The sequence below is a fragment of the Ambystoma mexicanum genome, chromosome 14, assembly GCF_040938575.1.
Source record: "Ambystoma mexicanum isolate Mex_15411 chromosome 14, UKY_AmexF1_1, whole genome shotgun sequence".
Classification (NCBI taxonomy): domain Eukaryota; kingdom Metazoa; phylum Chordata; class Amphibia; order Caudata; family Ambystomatidae; genus Ambystoma; species Ambystoma mexicanum.
Window position 1 is genome coordinate 220203120 of NC_090940.1, and position 26424 is coordinate 220229543.

A 26424-nucleotide genomic window follows, 5' to 3' on the forward strand; every position below is an offset into this window, starting at 1 on the left:
AATGCCCTGGCTGAGGATGGCGTGTCCAGATCCTCCTCCTCATCCGTATCCTGCGCCTCTGGAGGATCCTATGGAGAAGGAGGAGTAGTTGGCGCCGGAGGCTGGGGTACAGGGACCACAGCCGGAGGCTGACGAGGTTGAGGAGTCTGCTGCGGAGCTAGCTGCACCGGGGCCAGAGGCGCCGATAGAGGAGTCTGTGGTGCCGCTAGCATGGCGGGAATGACTTCCCTGATGGCGTGACAAAAAAACAAAAAAGAAGACAGAGAAGAAGTATCCGCGCATGGAATTACATGGCCGTAGCCAAACCCAGGAGCGCTGGTGAATTCGGCCTGTTTCCGTCGACGCGGAAAAGGGGACTGAGGTGTGGCACCGGAGGGGGGAGTCAGGGCAGCGCATGCTCCCTGGGCCGCACCCCTGGGTGCCTCTAAATTTTAAGGGGAAGAAGGTTTTTTCTGGTGAAAAAGGTTCTGTCTCCCATCCCTTTTAAGTGACGCCTATACAGTATGGAGGAAAGGGGACGGGACGTAAGAGTACAGACTAACTCCAGAGCCACAAGTAAACGCTCTAATCAAGAAATGCTTCTTCATCATATGAGCAGTAAAAAGAATCCTACCAAAACTCTCATTCGCCCACAAAACATTCACCATCATTGCTCTCATCATGTCCAGAGTAGACTATGCCAATAGCCTATATCTAGGCATACCAGAGCGACTTCTAAAAAAAAACTCCAATGCATACAAAATCCGGCGGCAAGACTCATCCTCAAACTACTGTGAAGAGAACACATCACACCAGCTCTGAAAACACTACACTGGCTACCAATAAAACAGCGGATAAAGTTCAAATCAATGTGCACAACGCATAGAGCAATCCACGGCCAAGGCGCTGAGTTCCTAAGAGAGAAAATAAACCTCTACTACCCAACAAGACCACTCAGATCTAGAAGTGACATCCGTTTGGAACGAAAATCATACAACAAAAGAACATTTGGAGAATCCACTTTCTCTCACCTTGCACCAAAAACCTGGAATGAGCTACCAAAGAACATACGTAACATGTGGGATCACCTTCTATTCAGAAAACGACTCAAAACCTGGCTCTTCTCCCCATAACTAGAAGGAATGCCTATGAGGGCACATACACAGCTGAAACAATCCTCCGAGAGGGAACCGATCCTCCCCATCTCCTAAGATAGCCTTCATAAACAGAGGGAGGGGGGGGGTAACACTTTACGGCATATCACTATACCAAAATGGAAGATAAATTAGTTAGGATCACACTAAGGATCGAATTTGGAGAGATCAGGTGGGAAGGGTAAGGATGACATGTCAACTCACCTTCAGCCAACAAAGCAAACAAAGGCAGCAATGGTTCACTGAAAGGGAAATGGATCTGAAGGGAGCTGATTAATGTAAAATATACAGCACCAATACCAGAGCGGGGGACAATGCGTGCCTCAACTTGCTACACAAAGCTCTGAAAGGCTCAGACGGAAACTTGCCATCCCATCACACCTAACAACTAGACGGACAAACTAAAATACCATCTCCATACGACAATCGGAGACGTGGATCAAGAATTGCAAAGACTAAGTGTATAGGCGCTAAACACTTGTGTATAGGCGCGTTACAAATGCCATATCATATCAAGAGACGAAAAATACACGAACCCATATACTCAACTTTCCGCATACATCTCTCATACAAAAAACTCACAACCACTTCTCCACACAGCAAACCGCATGTACTTCAGCACAACAACAAACACATAACTCGCACCAACAGCACATGAGGACCCCCATCTATCTGATAATCGCACCCAAGCTCAGCGCACAGTGATAACCGAACTGAAGCTGCCAACAAGACACCACCTTTCTCACTTTCCTACTCCCGCTTCACCCTACTAGCCCCCGACCCCTCGTTCTTTGTTTGCAGATCCGCCAGAGCTCCTGTTGACCAATTCCGTTGGTGACAGTGCGTGGTACAAATACCTTTAACATTAACCCTTCATCAGCCTTCATGTCACACAGGTTGTTCCCATCAAACAACACACCCAGGAGTTTGGATTAACTGCTGGGAGCAAATGTCAAGGTCCCCATCCTGGAGTAATGGTACAGAACAGACTTGGTCCCATTACACGTTACATGCAGTCAGGAGTATCTGTGCCGGACTGTAAACTGTGGTGTGTGGCTGATCACCAACAAGAGCGAGCAAAAAATCTCCCTCACCTCAGTAGAAAAATCAAAGGCTGCCCCAGAAATCACAATCCACAGACCATAGGTGTATTTCCACAATGGATAAATGATGTTGACTGGCCTCAAAGTAAGGCTTACTGATCCAAAGGGCATGAGGCCCGTGGGATCCAGCTTCTTGCTCTCCCTATATGGACTCTGCACCAACAAGTTCTCTGGTGAGGGATGCTTCAAGAGAAAACCGGGAACTGAGGGTGTCAGATGAGGGTTCTTAGCAAATTCACAATACACCACAGGGACAGGCGCCAGCTTCTCCCAAATCATCAAAATAGGTTCAGCCATCACTGGGTTGAAGGGCAGAAGGGTCTCCCAGTGGGGAACCTCGTCCAAGATGTCTGTCAGGTCATACTGGATTCGAGACTTATTAGGAGTGGCTAAACGGAGACATTACTCACTGTAATGATCTTTCTATGGATTCTTCTCCTGCAAATTCCTCATCGTGAAAGATATCCATCATCCAGCTCTGCTGTTTGGAAACTTTTCAACATGGGGCATAGTGGACCTCGACTCGGCTGTCTATCATCAGCTCCGGAAGTGACGTTAGGCGTCGCATATATAGCACGTCACTACGCTCCATGCTTCAGTTCCTTTTTTCCGCGTGCTCACCGTGATCGCACATCTTAACTTCAGAGGCCTTGCCGGCCTATTTGTTCGCTAATCAGCAGAGCTCATTCTTGAAGCTGATCATCCGACACACCTGCCTCTAACTACCCCTACCCTGCCTTGATAAAGACCCCTGTTGGGTCGAAACACATGTCAGCACCAAATATGTTAATAAAACAGCACCCAAAAACAATTGAGTTAACAAACACTGTTAATTTCTCGTACTCCACGTACTAAATCAATTTGGACAAACGCTAAGCACTTAATATCTAAGCACTTAATAGCAGATGTCGTTCGAAGGGATAGCTATCTGATGAGGAATCGGTGGGAGAAAGGTAATTCTTTCAAATAAAGAACTTGGATAATGGGGCTTAGTGTGCTCCATTTATAGAGGCAACGTAATTTCCGCAGACGAGGAAAATGATCGACAAGGTGATTATTGTCGAGCTACACTATGCCCCTGGTGAAAGTGAACGTTTCTGAAAAGAGCTGGAGCTGGAGAATATCTATCAAGATGAGGAATTTGTGGGAAGATGCAATCCATTAGAAATAAACCTTTGGTTAGAGCCAGACCACTAATCCAAATGCTTGCAGCACTCACAAATTGGGGGTCAGCTAAAAGGAGCTGGACAGCCAAATTATCAAAAAATCAGACACACTCACATGTTTGTGGAATGGGGAATCTGTCAGACACCAATCAAATTCAAGCAGGAAAGGCATTCACACAAATATGTCACTTTGGACTCTAAAATCACATATATAGGCATGATGGCCATCTTTTGTGAACCAGGCAAAGAAAAGACACAAAACAAAATCAAGGGATTGGAGGACTTCAAAAATGTTGCATTATCCAAATGGCCACTGTATATGGACATCTGGCTGCTAACGCGGTAAAAGGCTACAAGGTTGGTGTACCTTAAACTAAATTGTACAGCTGTCAAAAGCTTATTTCCAAACACACTTTCTGCCCTAACAATTACCAATAGCAACAGCGATGCAATTACCACCTAAAATGGGTGCTTTTGAATGGTAGGCTTCTTAACATCAGGCCAGAAATCAGGGGGACGAGAAGACGAGGAAGAAAAGCATTCTTATAAGACAATTCTATTGGTCACAATTTAACAATGTGGAATAAACTGCACTGATAACTTTCAGCGTAACTGTGTATTTGAACTGAAAAATAAAACAGTAATGCAATGATGCAATGTAAATTCTTTAAACCAATTATAAAAGTACATTAATATAAAAAAAAGAACTTTGACTTACCTACAGATTCAATGCGGAAATCAAAACTTAGTTCAGACGCCAACTTTTTACTTGGTTTTAATCTTCCTTGAAGAGTCACAATTTTTACAAATTCTTGAAACAGATGATAATAATCAAATATTTAGGTTTTTATCCACATTATTATTGCAGGACAAAAGCAGTTCAGTAAAAATAAAAATATACCAACTTATCTAATTAAAATTCATACACAAATGAGAGATTTTGAGCAATAAATTGTCCCATTAGACAATTTCTTCACCAACAATCTTTATTTTTTTCAATCATAGCATATTTGTTACTTTTAGAAACACTTATAAACATATAAATGTCATTCATAGCATTAAGAAGCATACATCACTTAAATATTCACTTTTTCCAAATATTTCTATCCATAAAATTGAAGCCCATATTATAACATTATTTCTACTCCATTATTACATTGCAAGTAGTGCATGTAAGCTTACATTTCACAAACCAATTAAAGAGAACATTATTCCATCTGTACAGTCAAACAGTAAAAGAGACATCTGCCTCATTTGCGGTGTCAACATTAAATTGCGACATTAACACGCCAAACACAGTTTACATGTGTCAGTCAAATACAGATTTTGCCACACCACCTGCAAATTCTCTCCAGGCAAAAAATGTATTTCTAAGCGTCTGTCACCTCTCTGGGGTATAACTTAAAACAATAAAGCATACATGTTCTTCTAACATTCCAGTCTTTCATTTTGGACAAATCTCTGAGGTTTTTGAGAGACCACAGAGTTATTGGGGTAACAAATCCAGGTCGTCCGGTACATATTTGCCTTACGATATCAGTTTGAGCTGCACCTTGGAGGTACCATAGCAAAAATTCTAATAAGTTTCTAGAAATGTTCTACCATCAGGGCAGTGTCTACCTAGTGTTACGAGTCAGGGGCAAGAGTCGGTCACAAAGTTAGTATGTTTAGACTTTTTGTTTTAATTGTCTTTATAGTATACAAGCTACCTTACACAAAACACATATTAAAACAGAACAAATACATTACATATATAAAATACACTAAGTTAGGAAAATTCATTCAATAACAATTTCCTCTACAAATACAATCCTAAAAATACCAGCATCAATGTACTTTATAAAACCATTTTAAACCTATATCAATTCATCTATGCTCAAAAGGAGGTCACATCCGCTAATGATGACCTGCTGTAGATCAGTGAACATGTTCATCAATGATTTTACTAATGCTGGTATAAGCGAAACTTGAATAGTGGTCATCAATCTATTCCACATATCTTCCGTAACTATCGCATAGATTGAGTCAATAAAAGGCCCTAAAAGAGATGTTCGATATGATGCTGTTTTAAAACACTCCATCACCATGTGGTAGAGGGTCTCGAAACTGTCCAGATTGCCCAATCAACATTAGCACAGTTTTCTTTTTTTAAACAATTTTTATTGATTTCATTTCAACAACCAACACAAACCAAACTTACAGCGTTCATGACAATATTAATACACATCATTTTGTCTTGTCCACTGTGTTTCACCCCTTTCCCCCCTCCGCTCAAGCCTACTGTCCTTCCTGCTCCGTTTCTTCATCATGTGGTAGGGTTTCTGTATCGATTGCTACTGGTGGGTCCTGGTCGCTAGCCCCGTCATTTGTGGGCCCAAATAATTCTGCAATGAGTTGTTTCCAGGCCATAAACATTCCTGCTTCCTCCTTCCCCCCAACATTATTCGCCCCTTGCCATACTGTTGTTTTCGCCTCTGCCCATTTTTGTAGGTCCCTCCACCACATTTCGATTTTTGGACTGTGACATGCTTTCCATCTCATTGCAATTTTCCTCTTCGCTAGTTCATACACCAGGTCTTTCAATTTGCTCACATGCTTTAGCTTATGTGGTCTAGGGAACCCTCTCAGTAGGCAGGCCCATGCTGTATCTATCTCGACTTTGATCCCTTTAACTTCCATCTTGTGTGCTACTTCACGCTAAAAACGTTCTATTTCTGGGCATAACCAGAACATGTGTACCATTCCAGCATTTTCTTCATTGCATTTGGGGCATGCTTGTCACCCTGCATTTTAAAATGTAGCTATCCTTTGTGGCGTCATATACGCCCTATGGGTGATATATAACTTTATCTGCTGGAGCATGGCATTCCTCGACACTTTTTTGTGGTACAGTTGAGCACGTTCCCACATCCCATCACTCATTGGGGTCCCCGCTTCTTCCTCCCAATCTTGTCTAAGTTGTACCACTTCCCTTCCCACCTTGGTCATCGCCAGCTCATATAGTCTTAATATTTCGTGGCCCCCCTCAGCTATGTCGTATATTTGCCTATGGCGGTATCAGGTTCACTCGATAGTTTGTCTCCCGACCACGTCTCTTTGATCCTCTGCACCACCCTATATGTAATATACTGTCCTACATGTACCCCTGTTTCTTCCAACAACCCTGCGAAATCTCTTATATTCCCATCTTGCCATATGTCTCCCAAAGTCGTTATCCCCACAGACTCCCAATGCCTCCTGATCATTAATCTTAGTTGCATTTCTTTTCCCGCCAAAGCTACCAATGGCACCTGCAGGGAGCATGGATAAGGGTCCTCCATCATTTTACAAGCTCTTCGCCATATCTCCCACCCAAGCACCATCATCCTCGGGCGCCCCTCCATGTCTACTTTAGGTAAGCACATCATCTCTTTAAGGAAGAATGGGGCACAATCTTGTTGGAACAACCTGGTCTCTGAGGTCGGCTCATCAGAAAGCCATTTAGCTATGTACTGGAGTTGGTTTGCTATATAATAGACCTCATAATTTGGTAGTTTGATGCCTCCTTTCTTGTATGAGTTTAGCAGTTTCCAAAGGGGCATCCTGTTCCTTGTCCCCTGCCAGAGGAATTCCCTGCATATACTGCTCAACTTAACAAATAACCGCTTGGATATCAAGTATGGGGTATTGACAAAGTAATGTAACAGTCTTGGCAGGACCACCATTTAAGCATTGCCCCTCTGCCCATCATCGCCAAGGGGAGTTTCACCCAAAATCTCATACTATTTTCTATGTTTCGTACTGCCTTCTCCGTAGTGTGCCGGTGCTCTGCTTCTACCGTATGATATATGTGTATTCCCAGATATCGAAACGTGTTGAGCCCCCATGGTATCTGGAGGATCGGTAATTGCTCTAGTGGAATCCCTTTATACCTCCCCAATGGAAACACACAAGACTTTTTGGGTTTCACTGCTATGCCTGAGAGTCCTGCAAATCGGTATAGCACTTCCAGGACATACTGTAGATTTTCTTCGAGGTAGCGCAGATACAGCAACATGTCATCAGCATATAAGGAAATTAGATGCGATTCTCTTTTAATGACAATGCCTGTTGTGTAATATTGCTGCCTCAAATATATCGCCAACGTCTCTAAGGCCAGGATATACAGCATGGGGGACCAAGGGCAACCCTGTCTGGCGCCTCTACCAAGCTTCCACCTCTCTGATATAACTGACCCCGTCTTCACTCTGGCCTGCGGTTCACTATATAGCAATTTGGCCCATCTCAGATACCCCGGCCCTATTCCGTAGTTTGTCAAGGCAGCAATCAACCATGGCCATTTGTCCGAGTCAAAGGCCTTAATTGCATCCAGCGACACAATTGCCATTTCATTTGTCTCTTCGTTAGCATATTCAATGACTCGATGGAATCGCCTAAGATTGTTGGCTATGTTCCTATCAGGGACATAACCAGTTTCATCGGGGTGTATTAATTTAGTAATGACTCTCCTCATTCTGCTTGCCAGGACAGCCGTCAGTATTTTGCTGTCCTGATTCAGCATCGACAGGGGTCTGTAGGATCTGCACTCACCACCAGGCTTATTGGGTTTCGGGAGCGGTACGATTATCGCTTCTCTCAAGGATTCTGGTAGCTTTCCGACTTCGTATGCTTCGTTGAGCATATCCAGGAGTGGTGGGAGCACCTCATTTTTATACATCTTGTAGAATTCGCTGGGGAGTCCATCGGCCCCCAGGGTCTTACAAGTGGGTAGCTGCCTCACCACTTCTTCCAATTCCTCTAGAGTGATTGGCGCGTCAAGCTCCTTTCGTTCTTCAGCGCCAATCTGTGGCAATCCTATATCCTCTATAATTTTGCTTATTGCATTATTATCACTTTCCTCCGTGTCCCCATACAGGACATGGTAATAATTTGCAAATTCTAGATTCACGTTCTCCTGGGTATCTGCTATACTCCCATTTTCTTTCACTATCGTCCTGATTACTGGTCTGGGAGTCTCATTTTTGTATAACCATGCCAAAACTCTCCCTGGTTTATCTCTCCCCGCATGCTGTCTCTCTATGTATTTTTTATAGTTTAGATGGCACAGCCTTTCCCAATATCCCAAGCATTTCTGTTGTAACCTAAGTATTGCTTCATTGTCATCTTTGGTGCTACCTCCCCCTTTCAGCGCATTCTCCAGCTCCCTTTTTGCTTCTTGTAACTCCGCTACGATCCCTCCTCGTAGCCCCTTCGACTTGGCTATTGCTATCCCTCTCACCACTATTTTAAAGGCTTCCCAGAGAACCCCTGCCGACTTCACACTACCTGTATTGATCTCAAAATAGCTCATTATTCCCTACCTCATGTCTTCCCTGAAAATGTTATCCTTTATCGTTTCCGCTCTGAGACGCCATGTCGGTATTCTCGCTCTCGGATGTCGATACCGCCATGTCAATATAAGTGGCGAATGGTCTGATAGGACCCTCGCCTTGTATTCTATCTGTGCTATCTGTCGTCAGCGCATGCGTGACAAACACAGTCTAATCTGGCGTGTAGATTCTGGGGGGCTGAGTAATGTGAATATTGGCGATCTTGCGGATAGTGTGTTCTCCATACATCCTCCAACCCAAAGTCTGTTATCAAGGACTTCAGTATCCTAGCTGCTGGGGTCGGTCTATCCATTTTGGAGTCTGATCTATCCATCTTTGGGTCTATTAGACAATTGAAATCTCCTCCCCAAATCACCGCCTCTCCCAGGCTTTTGCTGAGTTTACTATATAGGGTTCTGAAGTATGCCGCCGTATCTTGATTCGGGGCATAGGTGTTTATCACACATATCTCCTTGTTTTCCACCAATACCTTTAATATTACCATCCTCCCGTCTGCCTCCACCGTAGATTGCAATAGTTGGAACGGTACATGCGGTGCCACCCAGGTGATTACCCCCCTAGCATACGCCGAGTATGTTGCTCCCACTACGGTCCCTCTCCATTTCTTCCATACCACCTCCGGTTTTTCTTGCGCTAGGTGAGTCTCTTGCAATAGGGCTACGTCAATTTTCTGCCGTCGCAAGTACATCATAACCTTATTTATTTTTAAGTAGCTATTAAGCCCTCTCACATTCCAGGTGACAACTTTAAGGTCTCCCATAGCATATCCAGGTCTCTTCTCCTCCTTCCCCAGGTACCCCCCTCCAGTCCCATCGGATCTCAGATCTTCCCTTAGTTTATGTAGGCTTGTTCCCCAATACAAACGTCTCCCAACTGCTAACTCTACCCCAACTCCCCCCCACCCTCCTCCCTTCTCAGCCCCATCACACTCCCCAACTCTTCTCCAACTTCCTCCCGCCCTCCCTCCCTTGCCCCAACACACCCCACTTCCCCAACTGTTGCCCAGCTCCATCCCTGGATCTCAGGTACCCCCGCATCTAGCCCTTTCTGGCAGTTGCCTTACTTGCGGCTCAGCAGGGAGACGTCACCCTAATGGCGATCCTCCTAATCTAACTCTCGGGGGGTAGGCCGTCTCAGTTTCTCGCTCCTTATTCAAACATCCGGCTACTTGCACTGTCTGTTATGCTTCTTATATTACACACCCTATATTCCAGTCCAACGAGTTCCCATGTCTCATATTACTGCGATCCCCCACCCCACATCATACATTCAACAGACATGACTACTAGGGCACTTATCGTGTTCATCTCAGCCCTGCTCCTCGTCCTGCTCCGGGCAGCCTTGTGCGTCCAACTACGTCGCTGCGTCTTCCGGGGTACCAAAAAAGTGCACTTTGTCTTTGTGGAGAACCTTGAGTTTTGCCGGATACAACATGTATTTAAATCCGGCCGTGCACAGTCTCCTCTTGATCGCTACATAGCTATAACGTTGTCTCTGAACTAGCATAGCGTAATCGGGGTATGCGGTAATGGTGGCAGACGCTCTTTTTATCGTCCCTCCTTTCCTGAAGAACTCCAAGATCTTTCCCTGTCTCTGTAATTTAGGATCTTCGCTATAATTGGTCTTGGAGGGGCTCCAGGTTGCTGCTTCCTCATCAAGGCTATATGTGCACGTTTAACCGCAAATCCTTGGCAGAGTTTATTTGCACCTATCTCTTGCGTGATCATATTTTCCACATAGTTCGTGGGGTCTTGGCCTTCTTCCCCTTCCGACAGACCGACCACCCGTATATTATTGCGTCTCTCTCTCCCTTCTGCTTCCTCTGCTCGATTCTCCAGGTTAGACCCCTGCTGCTTCAGTATGTGGATTGCCTGTGTGTTTTCCTTGCTAGTATCTGTGTTGACTTTCACAGCACTCTCCAGGCCACTCGTCCTCTCCGCCAGCGCTCTTACATCTTGCCTCAATAGGTTGACCTCCACTCCAACCGCCTCTATTTTTGTCTCCAGCGCAGTCCTCAGTTCCGCCATTGTTATCCGCCATGCGGCTTTCAATTCCGATATGGCTGTTAAGATAGACTGATTTTCACCTGGCATTATCGCTCCTGCGGATGCCGTCGCCCCACTTTGGGTCGGGGTGGTAGGCGACTGCTGCTGTTTCGAGAAAATATCCATTGTGGGCTGTTTGCCTTTGGCCTTTCCCCCTCTCGCCGACATTTCTGTCTTATTATTTGCTCTCAGGGTTGGTGCCCAGGCCGTGTTCCGGTCTGTGTTCTTCCACAGTCTTCCGCCTAGCTGGGGGTTTCGCACAATGTGTCCTGCCTCTACTTCCGCGCTGCACGTTGTCTCAGCCTGCCCTCAACGGCGCATCCTTGTCCCTGCGCAGTGCGCCTTTTCAACATCCCGGTCACACCTTCACTTTGCTACGTGCCTGCCCTGGGCGCTGTGCGCAGCTGTCCCGCTATCTTTAATTCCTCTTGTTCTCATGCGGTATCTGCACTAGCCGTGTCAACCTTCCTTCCGGGCCCCTGGCATCCATGCCCTGAGGGGTTTCGGGGTGCACAGAGCAAGTTGCTTCCTCACTTGAGCACTTTCGTGGCTGCAGGGTGCCCCTTCTTAGTCACCTCAGTCTGGGCGCTCCAGGACAGTATTTGTAATAATGTCTCATGTGCAGCATATGAAAGTGTGCTTAATAAGGGCTTATCAGTCTCATGCAATCCGATAGACCATAACAAATCATTCGATCCCAGGAGACCCATTGTCATCCGCAGAAATAGTTCCCTCTTGCCTCATCCAGCCCTTCGTGTCAATCTAGTACATTCCATGCCATTCATGGTGTGCACCCCACTGTACTTATGCTCGTCGGGATCTCTCAAGGTCCAGATGTCCACTGGTGCTCGGCGGTATTCCGTTGCTCACTCACTCTGTTTAGCGCCACCTTTACCCATGCGCGGGGGTAGGATTATAGCGTTTATTTACTCTGCTGTCTTTTCGTCCAACTGTCTAAGTGTTGGCCCTCAGGGCAGGTTTCGGCAATGTTCCCCCTTCTGACTGTTCGCTCCGTCTGCAACGGTTCCCCATAGGGTTTCACGTGGCTCATTAATCATAATATTTTGTTGTTGCAGCCCTCGCCTGCTTGCTTCCATGAGGCATATGCTTTTATTCACGCTCCTACATTGCCAGCATTCCCACGTGCCTCATCTCCCTTTGTTACAATGTTCTCGGCGCCGTGCTGTATGGCTTGCGCTAGCACCCGCTTGCGGTATATTGTAACAATGTGTCTGCTGCTCCGCTTTGCTTCACTTTATTTAACCTTATTGGGCCCTCGCCAGCTGCAACCTTCAGTCCAATCTTCACCGCTCGTGTCGTCTGGGTTGCGCGAGACAGCTGTGTAAGGCAAACTCCTCAGCTCGCTGCTGTACGATCCAGCCGCACTCCTCTGTCCCTTTGTTCTTGGCTGGGCGCCATTTTCTTTTCTAAGCGGACTGCTTCTTCCAGTCTTTGTCGACTCACTGCTCCGCTCTCACCATGTTATTTGCCCAACGCTCAGTACCGCTGCATACCCGGCAGTTTCATGTAACTTCTCCTGTATTTGCACGGCTTTTCATCGGTTTTGGGTATTCATTTTTCGTCGGATCGTGGACAGATCAACAGGAGCTCCCGGAGATCATGTCCTAGCTCGCGGCCATTTAGCCACGCCCGCCAACATTTGCAAAGTTCTTTTGGAATTCCCAGCCTTGGGCCAATAATATCCAATGTTGGTAAGCAGTTAATTCTAAATTTAAAATACCATGTACGAATCTTCTGTGATGGATACTTCCTCAAGTATAATCTAATTTCTCTCACTGGTGCATAGAAAAACTCTTTGTCGTGATATATCTTTATTCTTGCCAGATCTTTCATATCTGTTATCTCATCCCATCGTTTGATTTTCTTTTGTATGGTTAGTTGTGAGTCTGAGCTACTAATGTTCGTAACTTCCATGAAGTGTATTACACTGCTTCTTAAAATTCCCTAGAAAAGCATTACCCCCAGTATCCAACATATCTCCTATGTAGGCCCCCAAGTTCTGTTTATCCATGTTCACCACCTTTATGTAAACACAAATACATCTCTTCAACTATTGGTCCCAGCCCAATAGAAGGCCCAGTTCTAAGCATATAACACTAATCAGTACACATTTTGATAAACTTAAAACCTCTCTCCAAATCCTTCGCTCTAAAATATCTAATAACATGCGATTAGTAAAATGTATCAATTCTACTCCATATAATACCATTGAAGCTTAAGATGATAAAACTCAATCCGTGGGGTCAAACAGTAGCCCATAATTTACTTTTTTATCACCTTCATCAGAGTTATACAGTGTTACATGTTACATTTCTGATTCTGCACTTTCTTTTGGTTTCTTTGAGATTCATCGGATAAAAACTGACTGGCCTTAGAGACTAGACTAACATCTGAACATCCGTGCCAAGTGATGTCGCTGAGCACAGCACAGCTGATCTGTGGAATTCTGTCAGGCTTCAGAGATGGGCATGAACAGCACCTCCTGAGAAAGTACACAGTGATGACGCTGTTAGCTCAAGTCCCAAGGCTGCCTCGCAGAAACAGCCTGCTGTTACGAAATGTACTTTCTTCGCCCTATTCGGCGAAATGACCTGTTTGTTATGATACGCGTTATGATATGTGCTGTTAGTGGGTGTACAATAAGATTTAGCTGCTCCATTGTACATAAGGATGAGCCAGGCTTGGACGGGCAGAGCCGAATGCAGCCCTCCCATGCACTGGTGTGTGTTAGCAATACAGTGCTTTCCCCCCACTTCTAGTCTCTTGTGTATTATTTGTGACCAAGTGCTGAGTGCATGGAATGCCTGAATTGGCGTGGGGGAACTGGATGAGCACTGGTATCGTGGGGAGTAGGACAAGCGTTGACAGATGGTGTCAATCCCCGGGAGCTCTCCTTCCTGATGTGCATGACTGGGATTTACAATAATACAATGGGTAAGTGAAAAAAATGTTTTTCGCTGTACCTGTTGCGCATCTGACTAGTGGAATTTGGAGTCTTCAGGGACTCTAGGAATAATACAGAGATAGTGCCTCAAAGTGCTGTAGTTATACAGTACAGGGTCGCAAGGGCAACTACAGGACTGCAATGAGGTCAGCGAATTCTTAGGCACCTGGGATACAGTCAGAGCACCTGTCGTGGACAGACGGTGTAGGGTCAATGCTGTAAAGCGCATAGGGCAGGAGCGTGAGGTTTCAAAGCTTGAGTTACAGTTTCAGTTACAATATGGCAGATGCCAGTCCACTGACCAGGCAAGAGGTGGGGGCAGATCTGTCATATAAGTGGGTGTCGAGGGCAGTGCTGGGGAGGTTGAGGAGCATGGTGGACAATTAGGATGTGGTCCCCGACTCGGTACAAAGGAAGAAGGAACAAGTTACTTACCTGTAACTGTTGTTCTCCAGCATGGGTCTGGCATGGATTCACATGCTCATGAATATTCCCCGTCGTCAGGCTGGGAATCCTCGGTAAAGAAAAAAACCAATATCAGTTTCGTTTCTGATCTGTCTTTCGTAGTAATAACCAATCACTGGTCTCTGCGTCATACTGACCACAGCCAATGACTGCCCTCTACCTAAGCACCGCCTCTGGCAGCCATCTTCAGATTTGGAAGCACGTGAAGTGGCAGTATGACCAAGTGAAGAGCCGCAGAGGGGTAGGCGGGAGGGTTCGCATGTGAATCCATGCCAGACCCATGCTGGAGAACAACAGTTACAGGTAAGTAACTTGTTCCTTCTCCAGCATGGGGTCTGGCATGGATTCACATGCTCATGAATAAAGAATACATAGCAGTACACACATGCACAACCACGGGAGGTGGCAAAGGCTCAACATTAAGCATTACATCAAACTCAACATTAAGCATCTTACCTCCTCACCAGGCTCACCTCAGGCGAACAGGTTGCGCAGCACTGCTTGGCCGACCCTGGACTCCCCCCCTGAATCCCGATCGACGCAGTAGAATTTCGTGAAGGTGTGCGTCGACCTCCACGTAGCAGCCCTGCATATGTCCAGCAGGGGCACACCAGAAAGGAACGCCGTGGTAGCTGCGATCGCTCTGGTGGAATGGGCTCTCGGACGGCCAGGCAGCGGTCGGTTTGCCAACCGATGACAGTACATGATACAGCCGGAGAGCCATCTGGAAATGGAAGCCTTCGAGAGAGCCTTCCCCTGATTGACAGGTCCAAAGTTCACAAAGAGTTGTGACGTCTTCCGAAAACACTTCGTGCGGTCCACGTAGAACTTCAGCGCTCTAGCCACATCCAGCGAGTGCAAAGTCCTTTCAGCCGGCGACGAAGGCGACGGGAAGAACACAGGCAACACTAAGGGTTCGTTGAAATGGAAGTCCGACTGTACCTTGGGCATGAAGGAGGGGTGCGTCCTGAGCACTAGCCTCGTGTCGTGAAAAGTCAAGTACGGGGCCTTGCAGGAAAGGGCCTGGATCTCTCCCACCCGTCGTGCGGAGGTGATGGCCACAAGAAACGCTGTTTTCCACGACAGAAACTTCGACGGGGCCGAGTGCAGAGGCTCGAACGGAGGTCCCATGAGCTTGGTCAGCACCACGTTGAGCTCCCACGCCGGGGCCGGCGCCTTCACCGGCGGGAACGATCTGAACAGTCCCTTCATGAACTCTTTCACCAGACGATGAGACCACAGGGACGTCCGGCCCGTGGTTCTGGTGTATCGGGAGATCGCAGCAAGATGAATCTTGATGGACGCGTGTGCCAGAGCTTTGGCCAGCGTCAGCAGGTACGGCAGTACCTGGGGAGCCGTAATCCGTAGAGGGTTAATTTTCTGTGCGTGGCACCAGACAGAGAACCTCTTCCATTTGTGTCCGTAGCATTTAAGAGTCGAGGACGCCCTGGCCTTTGCAAGAACCTCTCTGCAGTCGGCCGGTATGTCGTATCCTCCAAACTCTAGCGCTGCAGGAGCCAGGCCTGCAAGTTCAGCGATTTCGGGTCGTGGTGGAGGATGGCGCCTCCTTCCCTGGAGAGTAGATCCTCGTCCACCGGCAGCTTGATTGGCGGGGACGCTGACAAGTCCAGAAGGTCCGGGAACCATATCTGCCTCGGCCACGCAGGTGCGACGAGGATCATCCTGCACCGTGACCTCTTGAGCTGGTTGACGAGCCGGATTAGCAGTGGCAAAGGAGGGAACGCGTAGAGGAACAGGCCCTCCCAGGGGAACGAGAAAGCATCGCCCATGCTCCTCGCCTGGGGAAACCTGCTGGCGAACCTCCGGCACTTGGAGTTCGTCGCTGTCGCGAACAGGTCGATCTGGGGTGTGCCCCACCGTCGGAAGAGGCTATCCACTAGATCCTGCCGTAGTTCCCACTCGTGGCACGAGCGCAGCTCCCTGCTGAGTGAGTCGGCGATGGTGTTTTTTATCCCTGCCAGATGAAACGGCACCAGAAACATCCTTTGGGCGACTGCCCAATGCCACAGGTCCTGCGCCTCCTTGGACAGTGCTGGGGACCTGGTTCCGCCCTGTTTCCTGATGTAAAACATGGTGGTGGTGTTGTCGGTGAAGATCCTCACCACCTTGCCCTTGAGGGACGGAAGGAAGGACCTGAACACTGCACGAGCTCCAGGACGTTGATATGGAGGGACTTCTCCGTCGGGAGCCAGAGGCCTCTCGCGTGCAGATTCTCGGTGTGCGCTCCCCACCCTTCCAGGGAGGCATCCGTGGTCACTGTCTCCTGGTGGTCTGGGGTCTGGAAGTCCATGCCCGCCGTCAGATGCGCGCGGGTGCCCCACCGCCGGACCGCTCGGCGGAAACTCTCGTCGAGGTTGATCCTCTCCTCGAAGCCGCCCGTCTTTTGGATCCAGCGCGCGTCCAGGAACTCCTGCAACGGGCGCATCCGGAGCCTGCACATGGGAATGAGGTAGATGCAAGAGGACATCATTCCGAGGAGGGACTTGATGGACCTCACCTTGGCCGCGTCGGAAACCAACATCCGCTGTACCTTGCCCAGGATGGACCTGGTCCTTTCCTCCGACGGGGAGGCCAGAAGGGACACTGTGTCGAGCCTCGCTCCCAGAAACAGTGCGTTTTGCGCGGGTACCAGGTGGGACTTGGCGTAGTTCACGGAGAATCCCAGGTCCGTGAGAAGTTGGACGGTCCTTGCCGTGTGCTCCACGGCGAGCTCCCTCGTCTTGGCTCGGATGAGCCAGTCGTCCAGGTAGGGGTAGACGTGGATCCCCTCGCGGCGCAGCTGCGCCGCCACCGGTGCAAGGCACTTGGTAAATACCCTGGGTGCCGACCGTAGTCCGAAGGGGAGGGCTTTGAACTGGTAGTGACGCCCTTGGACCACAAACCTGAGGAATTTTCGGTGCCCCTTTAGGATGGGAATATGGAAGTAGGCATCCTCCAAATCCAACGACGACAGGAAGTCTCCTTCCTCCAGCTGACCCAGGACCCTGCTGGAGGGTGACCATCCGGAACTTCTATGCCTTGATGAACTTGTTCAGACGTCGCAGGTCTAGGATGGGGCGCCATCCTCCCGTCGTCTTCTTCATGAGGAAGTATCTCGAGTAAGCCCCGAAGCCTCTTTGGGACGAGTTCGATGGCGCCCTTCCTGAGCAACGCCTTTACCTCCAGGAGAAGCTGAGGGACGTGAAGCTCTCTCCTGGCCACGGGGGGGACGCGCGGGCACCTTCTTTGAAACTCGAGCGCGTGGCCCCGGGCCAAGGCGTCCAGCACCCAACGGTCGGTGGAGATGGACTCCCACACGCTGACGAAGCTCGCCAGCCGGCCTCCCACCGGGGTGCTTCGGTGGGGGCCCGACTCCACGGCCGGTTCAATCCTGTTTCGACGAGGCTTTGCCGCCTTGACCACCTTGGCGACGACGGCGGGGTCCTCCAGACTTGCCTCGTCCTCTGTAGGCCTCTTGAGACGACGAGCGAGCCGCTTGACGGTAGGTAGAGAAACCGCCGCCGGAACCTTTGGAGGCGCCCTTGCCTCCGCTGCTCCGAAAGGGCGTCCGTGTAGAACCCCAAGGGCCCGGGCCGTCTCAGTGTCCGCTTTAATGGCCTGAAGGGAATCGTCCACTGTTTTCCCAAACAGGTTGTTCCCATCGAACGGCATGTCCAGGACTCTGGTCTGTACGTCCTGACGGAAGTCCGCGATCATGGAGTGGAACGATCCAATCTCGTCGGGCGGAGAGGCCCTGGTGGGAGGTGACGACGGGAGATCCTCGTCGTATACCTCGTCGTCGGTACCCGTCGCTGCCGTGTCAGTCCCCGTATCATCCCCTCGGGTGGACGGGGAGGAGGGCTGGATGGGTCGCGACGGCTGAAAAGGAGGTGGAGGGTGAATCCTTCTTTTCTTGGGAGGGGGAACACCCGAAGGTCCCGGTTCAGGATCCCCCGACGGGAGAGGCTCCTCCGTCGGCAACGGTAGTCTCGTCCTTATCTCTGAGCATAAGGACTGTATAGCCAACAAAATGGCCGCCGAGTTGTCTTGCGGCGCTGGCAGAGGGGAATCCGAAGGGCGATCAGGGGCCCCGTTGGCACCCTCGACGCTGTCGTCGTCACCTGCGTCGGGCTCCATCCCGACGGGCCGGTCTTCATCCACGCCAAGGCCGTGGCTTAAGACCTCGATCAGCTCTTCCTCTGAAGCCGAATCTACGACGACGCCCTGCCCCCCCTTTTTCTTCCCCGCCGGGGATTTCACAGGGGTCCTATCGATGGGCACAAAAGAGGACTCCCTCCGAGGTGGCAGGGAGACTCTGAGCCCCGAGGTCGCCACCACTGGTGTAGCCTCCACAGGCTGAGCCAGGGCCGCCGCGACAGTATCGATGGAGGGCTTGGCCGGATGGATTAAGGCCTTCACCACCTTAGGTGCGCTCACCGCCTTATCCTTGAGGGGGGGACACTGCCTCGCTCCCCCTCCGATGGGGCCTTCGAGCTCGACCGGGGCCTCTCCAGGAGCTTTGCCGGGTGCTCGCCCTTCCTCTTACCCGACCCAGAGCGTTGGCTCGTGGCTGAAGGTGCCGGGGAGGATGCGCCCTGCCTGGCGCCCGTAGAGCCCGACCGTTCGGCGCTCCCGGTGCCAGCGGACTCGCGGTGCTTGGCCTTGTGTTGGACCCCCGTCGCCGGGGCGTCCTCAAAGGTCTTAGAAGACCGCTCGGATTTCTTCCTCTTCTTCTCGCCTGACGGGCTCTTCCCTTCCAGCCAGTTGGCGAGGCGTTGGTGGCGGTCCTTCATGGTCCGCTCCGACATATTGCCACAAAACGCACAGTCCTTCTCCATGTGCGTCTTGTCCTCATGTAAGCAGTAGAGACAAAAGGAGTGTTCGTCCTCCTTAAAGACGTTCTGCAGCTGGCATCCAGGGCAGACCCTGAACAGCTTTCCGGGCGTCGAGCTTCCCTTCTCCTGGGCCATGTCCGGGCCTGAGAAGCTTCTGGAGCCCTCCAAAACGTAGCTCGACGAAATCTTCACCCTTGAGGGGCGCAGACGAATCCGACACGGGTCCCCGTTGATCGGATGGAGAGTCGGTGGAGCTTGAGGCTCTTTTGACCGGAAAAAACAAAGTTTTGAGAAAAAAACGTGAAAAATTAGCACTAACGCTCGAGAGCAATAGCACGAGGATCCCAACACATGAACGTGCGGTAAAAATCTGAAGATGGCTGCCAGAGGCGGTGCTTAGGTAGAGGGCAGTCATTGGCTGTGGTCAGTATGACGCAGAGACCAGTGATTGGTTATTACTACGAAAGACAGATCAGAAACGAAACTGATACTGGTTTTTTTCTTTACCGAGGATTCCCAGCCTGACGACGGGGAATATTCATGAGCATGTGAATCCATGCCAGACCCCATGCTGGAGAAGGAGGTGGGGGTTGCCCAGGAACCGTAGTTACAAAGGGTACAGCAGGGAAGGGACATGGGAGATAGTAATGAAATACAAGCGAAGCACAAAGATATCACAAAGAGGATGAAGGTAGAGAGGGATCAGAGACCCTCAGATTTTGCAGTAATGCTTACACAAAATTTCATGAGGGCCACAATATGGCGGCTGTTGCCAGACAAGATGAGGGTGGTGGAAGGGGGTGTGGAGGAAAAGTTAAGATCCACCCAGGTGTGGGCATACATTCTGAATGCAGCTGATGATGCATGACAGAATGAGAAAGGGGTGTCTGGTCAAAGGATCGAAAAAAAGGGTTGAATGGTCAAAGGATTGACTCCAAAGGACCAAAAACCAAAGGATCGCTTTTTTTTTAAATATATTTTTTTCGGTTTTCGTATAGGTAAAAAAAATGGTTTTTAGCAAAATAAAAACGGTGGTTGTGGGGGGGACACCCCCCCCCCCCAAAAAAGTTTTTTTAAAAAAAGGAAATTCGATCCTTTGGTTTTCGGTCCTTTGGTGTCGACCCTTTGACCATTCGATCCTTTTACTGTCGATCCTTTGACCCGTAACCTGAGAAAGGCAGTGCCAGTGAAGGAGTGGGAGGAGGGAGAACACACAGAGGGGCAGGAATGTGAGGTGCTAGCACCAGTGCCCGTGGAGGTTGGGGTGGATGACGCACAATGCAGTGGGGGTGGCTCTATGTATTTCCGAGAAAGGGGAGGAAGAGGTAGAGGGAGGAGACAGGGACTGGTTGGGTACCAGGGGAGGCAACCGTGTGCAACAGAGGGGAGAGAGGACATTTTGGGAAAAAAGTGGTGCAATGACAGATTTGGCAAATAGGGGCCTGCAGGGAGAGGGAGGCAGGTTACCGGTAGTCCCAATTGTTGTGGGGATGGCAGCTACTATGTGTACCACTCACATTCCTACACACACAAATGGGGTCCTGACAGCATGGGGAGAGAGATGCCCGGACAAAGGGGCAAGAAATAAACTGGATTTCGGAAGGACGGGTGACTGTGCAACTTAGACAGGGCAGTAAACAAAATGCCAGTGGAAGGTGTAGTGTGAGGCGAATACATGTCAGAGATTGTCAAATCACAACAGAACGCTTTCAGGGCATGTGCACTAGAGAAGGATATTGACAGGCCCACATGTAAAGAAGGTGGTCAGTGTCAGCATAACCTACTAGTGTTTGGGGGAGGGGGGAGGGCACAGTATGGTAAATTACAATCAGTGGTGTTGGCTCTGGGAAGAAAAAGATAACTGCATTTGAGCAAGAGTGGCCCATGACACCTGACAATGACCTACAGTCATTGGCATCCATAGACGAAAAGGGGTGGCATGTGGCGGAGAGTCAATAGCTTGAAGTGGTGAAGATTATCCTACAGAAGAGCAGGAAGGGACTGGCCACCAGGGGGCGCACGGATGTGGTCTGACTTCGCGTGAGCTCCACCACTTTGGGTCCCTAAGAGGGATTGAGCCCCCACTTTGACGACCCCCCCAAGATTCTACGTCGGTGTGCTGCCAGCAGAGAGCCCCCCCCTGTTTGGTCGAAAACCCGATCGAAAACGACCCCTGCAAACCAGAGATATAGGTCCATCAAAAAGACGTCACACGGAACGGCTCTGCGGCCCGCTCGCAAAGAACTGCGCAACGGTCGGAAGCGGACCTTAGGCCTGCCGGACGAAGGAAGCCTGAAAGACCTAGAACCCTGACCACGGAATTCGCACTCCGGACGACGTCCCGCGTCGCAAAAGGAGCGGGACGGCATCGGTCGAGTCGGCGGAGTTCCCGAAGAGCGGGACCGGGCTAGGCTAGGCCCTGGAACAGCGCTGAGTGGGGAGACGGTAGGCCCGCCCATCCCATCTACCCCGTGAACAACGGTGGCATCACCACACAGCGGCGGCTCGGACCCCTCGCGCCCTAAATGTTTCGTCTTACACAAGAAGAAATCACCCCCAAAGCGCACTCCGGGTAACCCATACGCATTACTGAACCCGCACCCTGGGCATATCAGCAAACGCCTAACTTACGGAGACCACCGACGTCGAAGTGCAGAGGGTAGGGCCCCCGATCCAGGGGCGTGTGCCTCCTCTGACCCCGACTTCGTCTCCCCATCGAACAGCATTGGTGACACTAAGGAACTTTGGGAGAACCAATGGACATTTGGGATAAACTAGCCACATTCTCCTACGTCTCGACTTCTGTCGAAAACTGTGCCCATACCATGGCGAACCCAAATCCCTCGGAGAGTGAATCAGCAGCTACCAAAGGGGACATTGCCGCCTTGCTGGGCGAAATAAAGAATATGGGTGCCAGCATTGGCTCCAAAATCGACAAGATTACCCAACGTCTAGATACCATGGAGGAGAGGCTCGAAGGGGTTGAGAACAATCAAGCGTCCATAGACACTCTTGAAGCGCAACTCGACCAACGGATGACCGAACTGGAGCAACGAGAGGAGAGCTTCAAACTCAAGCTTGATGACTGGGAGAGGCGGAATAATCTGAGGATTTTCAGAATCCCGGAACGAGAAGGGGAAACGGAGAGCGAGCTGAAGAATACCCTGCACGACATCATCAAACTCTTAGTTGCCGACGATGCAGTTGATGAACCTACGACGGAGAGGATACACAGAGCCGGAGGGCCCCCAGGCGGACCGAGATCTGTCCTTGCTCGATTCCACCGCTTTCAGGACAAAACACGGATCCTCGAGAAAGCAAGAGGCAGCGACTCAATTACCCTCCAAGGATCCCGAATCTCAATATACCAGGACCTATCATCCATGACTCTGGCACTCCGACGTACGTGCGGGCCTATCACCAAACATCTGAAAGAAAAGGACATAAGATACAGGTGGGGGTACCCCTTCTCTCTGTCCTTTGAATATAACGGAAACAAAATCAAGCTGAGCTCAGAAGGGGAGATCAAGGCGTACATCTCCGAACTCCTTGGATCAAGCGCAGAGGAACATGATCGGGGAGACCCACGCCACGAAGAAAGAGGATGGCGTATACAGGGCCCCAGAAGGAAGCGTGTCAAGGGATCAAGGAAATTTCAGAGAGGTAATACTCCCCCAGGGGGAGAGAACTGATGAACTACAACACTGGTAAGACGACATATACTTTAATACATATGTCCATGGCCTGAACTGTGTAAGGATATCTAGGGTCAAAAAAGATCCAGACCATGTACACAAAGATGGGGGGTGAAGGGGTGCTCGATCAAGATTATGATGTTACAATAGTCTTGGGGACCCGAGGCGACGGTCCCTAAAGGTGGTTTGATGCGAGACCAGCGTTTTCACCTGGGTCCGCACATACGCCGTCAATGTGGGAAGGGTGGAGGGTGGGGGGGCTGGGCAGACAAGAAATGTACAGAGGATGAAGCAATACCGGCAACACGAGGGATCACTCAAGACGACGTGAGTCCCTATGACCAATATACTTACTTGACATGGGTCTCGAATCCACAACCGAAATACTGTGATAATGGCACCAATTGAAGAGCAGAAGGGTAGGGAGTCCCTAAGGATAGGAACACTTAACGTGAAAGGCCTCAACTCGCCGACCAAGAGATCACTAGTGGCAAGGGAATTCCGTAGATCTCAAATAGAAATTCTCCTTCTACAAGAGACAAAGTTTGCCAAGGGGGAGGAGAGAGGAATACTTGGAAAAAGAGGGGGAAAGGAATTCTGGGGCTCGGGCCCACTCAGGAAAGGCGGAGTCGGAATCCTGATCAAGAAAGGAATTAACTTCGAAGTGGAAAATGGGACAATCGCAAAGGTCAAAGTAACAGTCGCAGTAATATACTCTCCCAATGCAGGACAAGCCAAGTTCCTAGAAAAGACGATACCCAAAATAATGTTGGAAGCATCCGGCCAGGTTGTTCTTGGAGGAGACTTTAACCAGTGGGCAGACCTGACCAAAGACTGGGAACCGGGCAACCCCGAGATAAGAAGCCAAATGAGAAGTGAATGCACTGGACTTTCAGGCATAATGGAGATATATGATCTACAAGATGTGTGGAGAATTAAACATCCTGACGAAAGGGGTTACACATTTTACTCCAATCCGCACAAAACAAACACAGGATTGATTATCTGTACCTCACCAAGGACCTCCTTGACACCACAACGCTATCAGAAATAATTCCGATAACATGGTCGGACCATGACATGGTCCTGCCAGATATAAGATGGGCAGACTTACCTGTTCCAGGAGGGAAGTGGCGCTGTAATGAAAGCCTGCTGAAAGATGCCGTATTTAAAGTTTAAATGGCAACTGAAATCGAGGAATACATCAAACTAAATAACAATGGAGAAGCCTCCAAGCAGATAATATGGGAGGCGGCAAAAGCCACCTGGAGAGGCATCCTGATACGAGAAGGATCCAACAAAAAAAGAGAGAGAAGGATCATTGAGCACAGACTTAGGTCCGAAATATGCCAACTGGAGAGTGAGAACAGAGAACACCTGGGCACGGACTGCGACAATATCAACATGGCACAACGTAAAAGGGAAGAGCTAAAACTATTGGAGCACGAACAAATAGCACGCAAACTCCGATTCCTCAAACAGAAATTCTATGAGAAGGGGGACAAGGCCGACGCACTATTGGCAGCCAGACTCAGAGAACAAAGGGCAGAACGGAAAGTCAAAGAGATAATTGAAGATAACCCTACGAATCCCCCACACTATCCCAGAGAGTTTTGCCAACTTTTACGAGGTGTTGTACACCTCCGAAGTGACTCCAGGGGAATCAGGTACAGAACACTATCTATCCCAGATAGATATGCCCAAAATCTCGTACCCTGAAACTGAGCTCTTAGAATCCCCGATATCCGAACCTGAGGTCCAAGAGGCAATTAAAAGACTAACTATAGGTAAATCCCCCGGAGAGGACGGTTATACTGCTGGGTTTTTATAAAACCTTCAGCAACCAACTGACACCATTCCTGACAGAGCTCTTTAACGAGATATTAGAAACAGGGACAGCCCCGAACTCCTTTACGAAGGCGCTAATAACAGTGATCCCAAAGGAGGGCAAGAACCCCAAACTTTGTGCTTCATACCGCCCAATTTCATTGCTCAACTTGGACGCAAAATTGTACACCAGGGTACTAGCCGCTCGATTAGAAGTACTGATCCCTCACCTCACACACAATGACCAAGTCGGATTTATACTGGGCAGGCAACGGGCTGACACCATGCGTAAAACTCTTCATCTCATCCATGCATCACCAGAACTATCAAGTGACCCTGCCCTACTGTCAATAGATGCAGAAAAGGCGCTTGATAGAGTGGAGTGGGAATTCTTGAGGGCAGTCCTTTGCAAGGTGGGGATAGGGCCGAGATTTAGGAAAGGGATACAAGCAATATACACATCCCCAACGGCATCTATCTCTGTTACTGGGGAATACTCCAGATGGTTTGGCATGGGATGTGGTACTAGACAGGGGTGCCCCCTCTCAGCTATACTTTTTGCACTCTCCCTAGAACCCCTGGCCCAAAAGATATGATCCGACTTCAGAATAGAAGGCATGCGATTGGGAACAAAAGAATATAAGATGGCACTCTATGCTGATGACATACTTCTACACATTACCAACCCCTCTGTATCTGTCCCTCATGCTCTCCAACTATTAGAAGAATATGGTAAACTCTCCGGGTTTAAGGTGAACAAGACTAAATCAATACTGTTCCCTCTACAAGGAACAAAAGAGGAAAACGAAACCAAGTTCTTGCTCTTAGGCCTCAAACACAAACACTCTGCCTTTAAATACTTAGGCATCCAGATCACCAAAAACATAAAGGACCTATACAAAGCCAACTTCCCTCCCCTCCTCCAGAGCTTCTCGGCCGATCTGAACAGGGGGGACAAACTCACGACTTCGTGGTTAGGGCGGATTAACGCCATTAAAATGGTATGCCTCCCCCGATTCCTGTACCCTTTCCAGATGCTACCTATCGAGATACCAAATGCGTTTTTTGACGAAGCTAAAAAACTTATGCTTAGGTTCCTCTGGCAGGGAAAAAAGGAGAGGATTGCATTCAATACTCTGACGCTTTCCAAAGACAAAGGAGGGGTAGGTCTCCCCGACCTGCGGACATACTACAAAGCCTCACAACTACGCATTCTTATCCCACACTTACGTGAACACAACCATCTACAATGGGTCCACATGGACAATCATTACTTCTCGCCGGCCACTGTGTCAGAATGGCTATGAACCCCTCACAAAAGGATACAACGGAAAATTAAGGGCCACCCGATACTGAGTACCATCTGGAACATCTGGCAACCAAGCAAAGCAATGAATAAGATCACCACCTGGCCGTCCCCTCTTAGCCACTTATGGTCCCCTGGCATAAACGATCACATACCTGAGGTAGGAAGATTCCAATCCTGGTACAAGGCGGGACTCGAAAGAGTAGGGCAACTCCAAAAGAAGGACAAATTCATTACTCTCCCAGACCTAACTGATGCCCTAGGGATAGGCCCATTGTCCACCTTCCAATAGATCCAGATAAAAGGAGTCCTCATAAAATCCACATGGAAAGAAAAACTGCAGAGAACTCACACCATTCGAACAACTCTTGGATTCTAAGTCTGAAATGAAGGGTTTGATATCGGCTATGTACAAAGAACTTATCGAAGCAGGCACCGGGTCCACGGAACATCTCAGAGGTAGATGTGGGGAGAGACTTAGGAGAGGAGATAGACCCAGAACAATGGGAAATGAT

The 26424-nt window shown here is 49.2% G+C and overlaps 1 protein-coding gene across 1 annotated transcript in view; it reads right to left on the reverse strand.

Annotated features, from left to right (window-relative positions):
• The window catches only part of MAP4K5 (mitogen-activated protein kinase kinase kinase kinase 5), a 1870683-nt gene that overhangs the window by 218007 nt on the left and 1626252 nt on the right, over positions 1 to 26424 (reverse strand). Inside the window, exon 30 of the mRNA XM_069638985.1 lies at positions 4121 to 4213. Within this exon, the coding sequence (XP_069495086.1) occupies positions 4121 to 4213 (93 nt within the window). The remainder of the gene's footprint in view (positions 1 to 4120; positions 4214 to 26424) is intronic.